Here is an 11,274-nt window from a genome sequence, read left to right on the forward strand (position 1 = left end):
CCTCCTCTCCTCCAAATGTCTCCCCATCTCTCCACTCCTCTCCTCCCAGTCTCTCCACTCCTCTCTTCCCAGTCTCTCCCCTCCTCTCCTACCAGTTTCTCCCCTCCTCTCCTCCCAGTCTCTCACCTTCCCTCCCCCTCTCCCCTCCTCTCCTCCCAGTCTCTCACCTCCCCTCCCCTCCTTTCCTCCCGGTCTCTCCCCTCTTTTCAGCTCCCCTCCCCTCCCCTCCTCTCATACTCCCCTCCCAGCCAATCAGCTGTAGCCTACCTATAATGCTGTGCCATCTGTCTCAGGTGTTGTGTGTTTCAGAGCATAACTGTCAAGCTACACTAAACTCTGCATACGCTGGCAGTGTGTGTGTGCATGCCTATGTGTTTATGTATTTGTGTGTGTATGCATTCTTGTTTGCGTGCGTGCATGTCTCTTTGTGTGTGCTGTGACTGCTGAGTGATGTTACACTCTCTGAAATAAAGCCAGTTTAATGACAACTGTGAGACCTTGATAAACTGTCACTCTGTCAGTCTGTCTGGACACACAACAGGACTGTGACAGAGGAGGTTTCACACAGAGGACTGATCCTTGTGATTCATAGAAGCCATGATAGCTAGAGCGCCATGCATGTCCCAGTGATGTTTTTTATCTCCCATGATCCCTTTATCGGCCAGAGAGGGACTGCATTGCCATTAACCCTGCTGTTTGTGTGTTGGCGTGTGTGTGTGCACGCATGTGTGTGTGTGTGTGTGTGTGTTTGTGTGTGTGCGTGCGTGTGTAATTGAGCGATGGGATGGAGAGTTCTGGAATCCATATCATCATCCATATTGCCTCCTGTTGCCTGGATACTATTCTCCAGCTGCCTTGTCCAAAGGGTTATTTTAAGCCTGTAAGAAAAATTGGTGTTTGTTCGGTTATAGTGTGTGTGTGTGCTTGCATGCGTGTGTGTGTGCGTTTGTGTGTGTGTGTGTATGTGTGTGCCTGTGCAGCTGTGTGTCTTCAGGCTGTTGTCGATGGCACTTTGTTCCCTATCACAAGGCTAAATAGAGGTATACAGACAGGCACCTTTGTCAGTGTAGATTATAGCAGGCTGTGTTTGTCCCCCAGCAGGGCTCTCTCTTTGGTACACTGGTCTGGGAGTCACCATCCATTGCTATGCAGGCCTGAATGTGGATTAAAGTTGAATGCCTGGGGGAGAGATTAAGGTATCCATACATTTATGCAGGTGTGTGTGTGTGTGTGTGTGTGTGTGTGTGTGTGTGTGTGTGTGTGTGTGTGTGTGTGTGTGTGTGTGTGTGTGTGTGTGTGTGCGTGCGTGCGTGCGTGCGTGCGTGTGTGTGTGTGTGTGAGAATGCTTGCATGGGTCATTGTGTTCATGCAGGTATTTATTGTTGCACACATTTCAGCATCTTTGTTGATTTTGAGCACATCCTTCTTCATATTACCATCTTCCATCATAACCCAAAAGCTTTATGGTCGAATATATATTACAACTCCTCTTTATAAATATTACTTTTTTAAGCGCTTTAACTGGAAAGTCTCCTTTCCAAATTGCACTCTATTTCCTACAATAGTGCACAATAAAGGGAATAGGGTGCCATTTGGTATGCACAGAGTGAACATAAAGATAAATCTCTGAGTGTTGCCATTTTCCTGCAGTCGCAGGGATTTTAAAACTATTTTCTCCCCAGGATAACATCTGTGTAGATGTGTTACTGAGCATCAGCTGTTAACTTCTACAGTGTGTCTCTTTTTATTTTCAGATGCCTGGAAACAGTGAAAAGAAATGTTCACGTCCATTAACACCCTCATAAACAATATTCACAAAATGGCCCTTTTTAGTGAATAAAAATAAATAGAATGATCTGTCTCTCTCTCCTCCCACGTGTCGGTCTCTCCATGTGTTAGTCCAATTACTTCTTATGAGGGCCAGATTCCATTATTAGTTCTTATGAGGGCCAGATTCCATTATTAGTTCTTATGAGGGTCAGATTCCATTATTAGTTCTTTTGAAGGCCAGATTCCATTATTAGTTCTTATGAGGGCCAGATTCCATTATTAGTTATTTTGAAGGCCAGATTCCATTATTAGTTCTTATGAGGGCCAGATTCCATTATTAGTTCACATGAGGGCCAGATTCCATTATTAGTTCTTTTGAGGGCCAGATTCCATTATTAGTTCACATGAGGGCCAGATTTCATTATTAGTTATTTTGAGGGCCAGATTCCATTATTAGTTATTTTGAGGGCCAGATTCCATTATTAGTTATTTTGAGGGCCAGATTCCGTTATTAGTTCTTATGAGGGCCAGATTCTGTTATTAGTTATTTTGAGGGCCAGATTCCATTATTAGTTCTTATGAGGCCAGATTCCGTTATTCGTTATTTTGAGGGCCAGATTCCGTTATTAGTTCTTATGAGGGCCAGATTCCGTTATTAGTTCTTTTGAGGGCCAGATTCCGTTATTAGTTCTTATGAGGGCCAGATTCCGTTATTAGTTATTTTGAGGGCCAGATTCCGTTATTAGTTATTTTGAGGGCCAGATTCCATTATTAGTTATTTTGAGGGCCAGATTCCGTTATTAGTTCTTATGAGGGCCAGATTCTGTTATTAGTTATTTTGAGGGCCAGATTCCATTATTAGTTATTTTGAGGGCCATATTCCGTTATTAGTTCTTATGAGGGCCAGATTCTGTTATTAGTTATTTTGAGGGCCAGATTCCGTTATTAGTTATTTTGAGGGCCAGATTCCATTATTAGTTATTTTGAGGGCCATATTCCATAATTAGTTCTTATGAGGGTTCTTTTCATGGTGTGCAGACTCAGATTTGTGTTTCCGATTCAACCTCCTTGTTCTATTTCAGGGAGTAGGGGGCAGACAGGTTTTACTTTGACTAGAATAATTGTGTGTGTTCTTGTGGAAAAGGGGTGCAGACTGCAGATTGTGAGATTGAGCTCTAGGGAGCTGGCCATAGTCCTGGAATCACACCACGACAACAGAAGGTTGAGAAGAAAAAAGATAGAAAGGAAAGGAGTGTTTTCTGTCTGAGGAGTTGACCATGGTCCTGTAGTTTCAGAGTGGTTAGTTGGCCTGAAACAAACCACTCTGAAACAGAGGAGTTGACCATGGTCCTGAAAGCAGAAGCTCTGTCTATGGAGTTCTCTGCTGTCCATAGCAGTCAATGGTTTAATGTGACTGGCTGCTGGGTTTGGAACCAAGTATTCTGAACACCACTGGACTGTATTTGCCCACTGAACTAAAGCTATGTCCGATTTCTCAAATGATTTATGTGATTTGACACATTGTATTTATCAGGTGTCACCAACCCCTTTTAAACTACTTCTCAACCTCTCCTCTAAACCATCCAACGGAGCCATGCATCCATCACCTTTCAACATAATTCTGACTAGTTAGACACACACCAACAACCCTGCTGCAAATATGGCATGTGAAATATGTAAAGAGGGTCATATGCCATTTTTGATGATTCTCTCTAGTGCAGTTGTGACTGGCTTTGTGGAATACAGCTTCATGTATTAGCTTAGCTTATAATGTAATTGTTATAATTCAGTATTTGGTTTAGTAATGGCCGCCGCTCTGCAGTTGGTAAAAGCTTTGTTTACCTTCTGGAATAACTGTCTGTCCCCTCCCAGGAGGATTCTGATTGGTCTAATATGATACTGTGTGTGTGTGTGCCTCCCACACTGTAAATCTGCAGCCATGATCGATGTGTTCCCTAATGGCCTCTTATTTCCTGTCCCTGTTCTGAGCCGCGAGCCCATTGGTTCCCTAGCCGGTTCCCCCATGATACTTTAGTGCATTAGCAGCCTATGGGGACAGCTTAATGGAGTGGCCTGGATGTAATTGGTGCCTCTGAGGGACTGTCTGTGTCTGTGTGTGTATGCAGGGCCAGCCCTAGCCTTTTGGGGGCCCTTAGTGAGATTTAGTTAGGGGTACCCCAGTTTTAGTGGTCCTGCAATTCTACACAATGGAGCAAATAGAAAATCTAGCCGTTTTGTAACACGTCATGCAATTCTACACATTGCCATGGGGAAGAGAAAAAAGAACAGTTTTACAGCTATTTCCCTGCAATTCTACACGTTGTATGACTTATGCCATGTTAATAAGATATCTGAGTGACAATGACTAACATAAACAATGGGTGGCCAATGGAGGTTAGGGCTTCTGGGCATGTGCCCTGCGTTGCTGGGATTCGGTCATGATTACTACAAGTTTAGACAGTTGGCTAGACAAACTTCCAATCTAAAAAATGTTAGCTGAAATGGGCTAATTGAGTGAGTCTCAGTGACTGACATAACAAGAGAAAAACTGCTGATGCACAACCAAATTTTGAAATTGTACCTTCTGTATTCTACGATTTTAACTCTAAATAGTAAGTTGAGACCCCAATTGAGTTACAAAAAAAATACATATCTTAAAAAAATGGTCGGGGGCCCCTTGCGGCCAGGGGCCCTAAGCAGCCACTTATGTCGCTTATGCCTGTGGTCGCCCTGGTGTGTGTGGTGCGCATTTGTTTGTGCACGTGCATGTGTGTGTGTGTGTGTGTGTGTGTGTGTGTGTGTGTGTGTGTGTGTGTGTGTGTATGTGTGTGTGTGGAGTGATTATTCAGAGTAACACTAAGTGCTGTAACAACATATCTGTACATGGCATCCCAGTCGTTATAATGAGCTGTCCCTCTGGAGCCGGTAATCATATATTACATCGCTGTGCTGTCAGAGAAAGTCTTATGATGGATAGGTCTATGTTAGCATGACAGCTTTGTTATTGATGGATAGGTCTTCTTGGGCAAGATGCTTCTTGGTCTTAGTGGGAAAGATGCTTCTTGTACTTAGTGGGAAAGATGCTTCTTGGACTTAGTGGGCAAGATGCTTCTTGGACTTATTGGGCAAAATGCTTCTTGGGCTTATTGGGCAAAATGCTTCTTGGGCTTAGTGGGCAAAATGCTTCTTGGGCTTAGTGGGAAAGATGCTTCTTGGGCTTAGTGGGCAAGATGCTTCTTGGGCTTAGTGGGCAAGATGCTTCTTGGGCTTAGTGTGCAAGATGCTTCTTGGGCTTAGTGGGCAAGATGCTTCTTGGGCTTAGTGGTCAAGATGCTTCTTGGGCTTAGTGGGCAAGATGCTTCTTGGGCTTAGTGGGCAAGATGCTTCTTGGGCTTAGTGGGCAAGATGCTTCTTGGGCTTAGTGGGCAAGATGCTTCTTGGGCTTAGTGGTCAAGATGCTTCTTGGGCTTAGTGGTCAAGATGCTTCTTGGACTTATTGGGCAAAATGCTTCTTGGGCTTAGTGGGCAAAATGCTTCTTGGGCTTAGTGGGCAAGATGCTTCTTGGACTTAGTGGGAAAGATGCTTCTTGGACTTAGTGGGCAAGATGCTTCTTGGACTTAGTGGGAAAGGTGCTTCTTGGGCTTAGTGGGCAAGATGCTTCTTGGACTTAGTGGGAAAGATGCTTCTTGGACTTAGTGGGCAAGATGCTTCTTGGACTTAGTGGGAAAGATGCTTCTTGGGCTTAGTGGGCAAGATGCTTCTTGGACTTAGTGGGAAAGATGCTTCTTGGGCTTAGTGGGCAAGATGCTTCTTGGGCTTAGTGGGCAAGATGCTTCTTGGGCTTAGTGGGAAAGGTGCTTCTAGGGCTTAGTGGGAAAGATGCTTATTGGGCTTAGTGGGAAAGGTGCTTCTTGGGCTTAGTGGGAAAGGTGCTTCTTGGGCTTAGTGGGAAAGGTGCTTCTTGGGCTTAGTGGGCAAGATGCTTCTTGGGCTTAGTGGGAAAGATGCTTCTTGGGCTTAGTGGGCAAGATGCTTCTTGGGCTTAGTAGGCAAGATGCTTCTTGGGCTTCGTGGGCAAGATGCTTCTTGGGCTTAGTGGGAAAGGTGCTTCTTGGGCTTAGTGGGCAAGATGCTTCTTGGGCTTAGTGGGAAAGGTGCTTCTTGGGCTTAGTGGGCAAAATGCTTCTTGGGCTTAGTGGGAAAGGTGCTTCTTGGGCTTAGTGGGCAAGATGCTTGGTTTCTAAGATATGTCAGTGTGGCACCCTATTCACCATGTACTGCACCAGGGCACCAGGGAATAGGATGCCTTTTGGAACACAGCCATAGTTCACCTCTAACCCATGACCTTTGCCCCTGACTTGTAGGCCTGTCTGTGCTGCAGAAGGTCCTGGACACGGCTGCTGAGAGGAGCTGGCTGGTGACGTCTGTCAACGTGGAGACCATGACGGAGACCTCGTTCCTCAAGGTGTTCCAAGACCTGGACAAGAGGAAGGAGGGACAGATCATCATCGACTGTGAGACCGAAAGACTCACCTCCATCCTAAAAAAGGTAACAAGATAGAGAGACTCACCTCAACCCTCAAAACGGTAACGAGACTGTGACATTGCAGGAGTCATCTGCATCGCTAGTAGTGGGCCAGCAATGGCAAAAATGGTAAGCAGCTACCATACATAAGCCAGAATTTTGCCAGACCTGGTTTGGTCAGAACTGTGCCACGTAAAAATGCCTGTCAGATGAAAAAAGTAGGCATGATTTGGGTCGTTATACTTTGGCTTTCTGTGAATGAATTGAATCCAGACATTTGAGAAAGCATCACTCTGTTGCACGTGAGAAATAATTAACATGAATTCTCAGTGAAATAAACACCACATAGCTAGCAGAGAAAGACAGAGAGTAATAAATAGAGAGAAGAGAAGGTAAGAGACAGGTTGACGTTTATTGTCATGAATCTTGCCGTGGAGGCAGAACTGAGCAATTTCCGCTAGATAGGCCAGCTGCAAAGTCTAAATAGGCTTATATGTGACCTCAGTTGAGGAACAATGGGAAAGTAATTCTGCTTTAAAAGTTGATAAACTTGTAACTCCACTTTTGAGAAAATGATTCATTAATGTTTTGGTACACCTACTGGAGAGCACTTCTTTGTGTACACCCATTCAGCATCATTCACACCCTCTTAAGCCTTAGCCCCACCCATCTATTTAAGGATTCACATCTGAGGCCATGTGCTAAAAAGAGTGAGTAAGGTAGTATAGTAAACAACCAAAGATTTCAAAACAAAGTGTTTGAAAGTAGTAGGAACAACTCCAGGTAAAAATACATTGATGTAGTCCTTGGCCTACAATGCATTTGGAAAGTATTCAGACCCCTTTACTTTTTACATATTTTGTTACTTTACAGACTTATTCTAAAATTGATTCAATTGTATTTTTTCCCTATCAAATCTACACACAATACTCCATAATGACAAAGCAAACAGAAATATCACATTTAAGTATTCAGACCCTTTACTCAGTACTTTGGTGAAGCACCTTTGGCAGTGATTGTAGCCTCAAGTCTTCTTGGGTATGACACTTCAAGCCTGGCACACCTGTACTTGGGGAGTTTCTCCCATTCTTCTCTGCAGATCCTCTCAAGTTCTGTCAGGTTGGATGGGGAGATTCGCTGCACAGCTATTTTTAGGTCTCTCCAGAGATGTTCGATCGGGTTCAAGTCCAGGCTCTGGCTGGGCCACTCAAAGACATTCAGAGACTTGTCCCGAAGCCACTCCTGCATTTTCTTACGTGTGTGCTTAGGGTCGTTGTAATGTTGGAAGGTGAACTTTCGCCTCCCTCGGAGGTCCTGAGCACTCTGGAGCAGATTTTCATCAAGGATCTCTCTCTACTTTGCTCCGTTGATCTTTTCCTCGATTATGACTAGTCTCCCAGTCCCTGCCGCATAAAAACAACCCCACAGCATGATGCTGCCGGCACCATACTTCACCGTAAGGAGGGTGCCAGGTTTCCTCGAGACGTGACGCTTGGCATTCAGGCCATAGAGTTCAATATTGGTTTCATTAAACCAGAGATTTTTGTTTCTCATGGTCTGAGAGTCTTTAAGTGCCTTTTGGCAATCTCCAAGCGGGCTGTCATATGCCTTTAACTGTGTCTTCCATCTGGCCACTCTATCATAATGGCCTGATTGGTGGCCTGCTGCAGAGATGGTTGTCCTTCTGGAAGGTTCTCCCATCTCCACAGAGGAACTTTCCAGCTTGGTCAGAGTGACCATTGGGTTCTTAGTCAGCTCCCTGACCAAGGCCCTTCTCCCCCAATTGCTCAACTTCTTCCATTTAAGACTGATGGAGGCCACTGTGTTCTTGGAGACCTTCAATGCTGCAAACATTTTTTGGTGCCCTTCCCCAGATCTGTGGCTCAGCACAATCCTTTCTCGGAGCTCCACAGACAATTCCTTCGACTAGGTTCAATGTTAGCTAGCTATGCAATGCAAATGGTTTCCTGAGATATGTATAATGTAAATATACAGATCGCACACTTAATGTTAGCTAGCGAGCCAGCAAGCTAACGTTGGCTAGCTAGCTAACCAACCGTACCCTTTAACCTGCAGAAAAACAACAAAATGACCCGTATACATGGATGAAGGCTTCACGGCAGTGTCTCTTCTGTTTGGTTTGTAGCTACAGCTTGTTTGGCCTGTTGTTGTGTCAAGTCACTCTGGTTCACACTGATTGTGTGCAAAATGTCGTCCATCACAATGTGTTCCCACTTATCTTTGTCGATAGCGCTTGCTAAATTCAGGGCAGCAATGTTGTTGAGAGCTGTAGAAACGCTTTTGCAGTTATATCTTTTTTTTTAAATGTAGTAGAAAGGATTATCGACACATACTGAGCATCTCATGTTATAGATAGAAACGTGCTACGTGGCTACCAATCTGAACTCATCTCTCAGCATATTCAACCCATCCGTTATCTCAGCCAATCATGGCTAGCAGGAAGGTTCCTGCCTTTTTCCGTGGCTAAACCTACTAGGCTCGTAATTTAACAATTGTATCCGTATTTACAAACGACATACAAGTTTGTTATTAAGGCATTAAGGCACATGGTGTGGTTAGGGTTAGTTAGGGTTTCAGAGTTTGACTTTCTGGCTGTGCCAGATAGTGACCAGTTTGTAGAGCTACCTACAGGGCAATATTATTGACAATAAAGGCCAAACTGTGGATAAGAGGTTCCTCCCAGGCAGCAGTCGTCCAGTGTACTGTATTAGTCTCAGTGTATTAGAGACAGGAGATATAGATACGGTTAGGTTGACATTTTGAGCTGTAGAGAAACACTTACTCACCACACTGCTGCTGCCTGGGAAGGGTGTATCCTGGAATAGCAATTAATGACACACACACACACACACACACACGCACACACACACACACACACACACACACACACACACACACACACACACACACACACACACACACACACACACACACACACACACACACACACACACACACACACGCACACGCACCACTCCACCACACGTATGTGTCCTTCCCCCTCCCACACACACATAAAAACAGAAAGAGCCCGAGACCTCTTTCCCCTCTCTCTCCTCCAACGCTTGGCTCTAGCTGTGTGAAGACAGTGTCCCCTCTCTCTCTCTCCTCCAACTCCTCCAACTCTCTCCTCCAACGCTTGGCTCTAGCTGTGTGAAGACAGTGTCCCCTCTCTCTCCTCCAACTCTCTCCTCCAACGCTTGGCTCTAGCTGTGTGAAGACAGTGTCCCCTCTCTCTCCTCCAACTCTCTCCTCCAACGCTTGGCTCTAGCTGTGTGAAGACAGTGTCCCCTCTCTCTCCTCCAACTCTCTCCTCCAACGCTTGGCTCTAGCTGTGTGAAGACAGTGTCCCCTCTCTCTCCTCCAACTCCTCCAACTCTCTCCTCCAACGCTTGGCTCTAGCTGTGTGAAGACAGTGTCCCCCTCTCTCTCCTCCAACTCCTCCAACTCTCTCCTCCAACGCTTGGCTCTAGCTGTGTGAAGACAGTGTCCCCTCTCTCTCCTCCAACTCTCTCCTCCAACGCTTGGCTATAGCTGTGTGAAGACAGTGTCCCCTCTCTCTCCTCCAACTCCTCCAACTCTCTCCTCCAACGCTTCGCTTGGCTCTAGCTGTGTGTATAGACAGTGTCCCCTCTCTCTCCTCCAACGCTTGGCTCTAGCTGTGTGAAGACAGTGTCCCTTCTCTCTCCTCCAACGCTTGGCTCTAGCTGTGTGAAGACAGTGTCTGGTGTGTGTGAGTGTTATTGATGACCTGGTGCCCACAGTTAAGGTAGTTGCATCACTTCTCACCAGTTTACAGCAACGGAGCCACAGCGGTTCTCAGCTCAGACAGACTCCATCCATCACAGAGGTCTGCCCCGGCTCTCTGCCTCTATAGCAGCCTGTGTTTTACACACTCACACACACAGACACACTGCCCCGTCACCCTCTAAACCCGCACGTATCTTCACCCAATACACAGACCCAAATTCTCACCAGATAATGTCAGAGGATATATGAATGAGGACATGTTTATTTTTACTCTTGGAATGCTGATGTAGCCCCTTTAAATATGGAACATGAATAGCCACAACAGAATCTTTGATTCATAAAGGTTTATGTCAAGAGAGTGGACCTTTATTTTCTAACAGGACACGCTGCGCGAGGGCCATAGGGTCAAAAGTGGTGAATTATAGGGAAAAGCATTTGGGACGTGCATAAGGACTACCGAGATTTGAGTGTTTATTGTGAAATCAGTTGGGGCCTCATGGAAACTACGCTAGCACACTGTCCATGTGTCTTCCCCAGTGTGACTGTATCTTGACCATCATCTTCCCCAGTGTGACTGTATCTTGGCCATCATCTTCCCCAGTGTGACTGTATCTTGGCCATCATCTTCCCCAGTGTGACTGTATCTTGGCCATCATTTTCCCCAGTGTGACTGTATCTTGGCCATCATCTTCCCCCAGTGTGACTGTATCTTGGACATCATCTTCCCCAGTGTGACTGTATCTTGGCCATCATCTTCCCCAGTGTGACTGTATCTTGGCCATCATCTTCCCAAGTGTGACTGTATCTTGGCCATCATCTTCCCCAGTGTGACTGTATCTTGGCCATCATCTTCCCCAGTGTGACTGTATCTTGGCCATCATCTTCCCAAGTGTGACTGTATCTTGACCTTCATCTTCCCCAGTGTGACTGTATCTTGGCCATCATCTTCCCCAGTGTGTGTCTTGGCCATCATCTTCCCCAGTGTGACTGTATCTTGGCCATCATCTTCCCCAGTGTGACTGTATCTGCCATCATCTTTTCCCAGTATGACTGTATCTTGACCATCATCTTCCCCAGTGTGACTGTATCTTGGCCATCATCTTCCCCAGTGTGACTGTATCTTGGGTCATCTTCCCCAGTGTGAATGGCCATCATCTTCCCCAGTGTGACTGTATCTGGCCATCATCCCCCAGTGTGACTGTATCTT

The 11,274-nt window shown here is 45.6% G+C and overlaps 1 protein-coding gene across 6 annotated transcripts in view; it reads left to right on the forward strand.

The window, feature by feature from the left end:
- The window catches only part of LOC112236032 (glutamate receptor 1-like), a 137,207-nt gene that overhangs the window by 42,712 nt on the left and 83,221 nt on the right, over positions 1-11,274 (forward strand). For all 6 annotated transcript variants that reach the window (XR_006079579.1, XM_042303302.1, XM_042303303.1 and 3 more), the window contains exon 4: positions 6,136-6,320. Coding sequence is in view for 5 of the 6 variants with exons in the window: in XM_042303302.1 (XP_042159236.1) it covers positions 6,136-6,320 (185 nt within the window). In the remaining variant the exon portion in view is untranslated. The remainder of the gene's footprint in view (positions 1-6,135; positions 6,321-11,274) is intronic.

The sequence above is a fragment of the Oncorhynchus tshawytscha genome, linkage group LG21 (assembly GCF_018296145.1).
Source record: "Oncorhynchus tshawytscha isolate Ot180627B linkage group LG21, Otsh_v2.0, whole genome shotgun sequence".
Classification (NCBI taxonomy): Eukaryota; Metazoa; Chordata; class Actinopteri; order Salmoniformes; family Salmonidae; genus Oncorhynchus; species Oncorhynchus tshawytscha.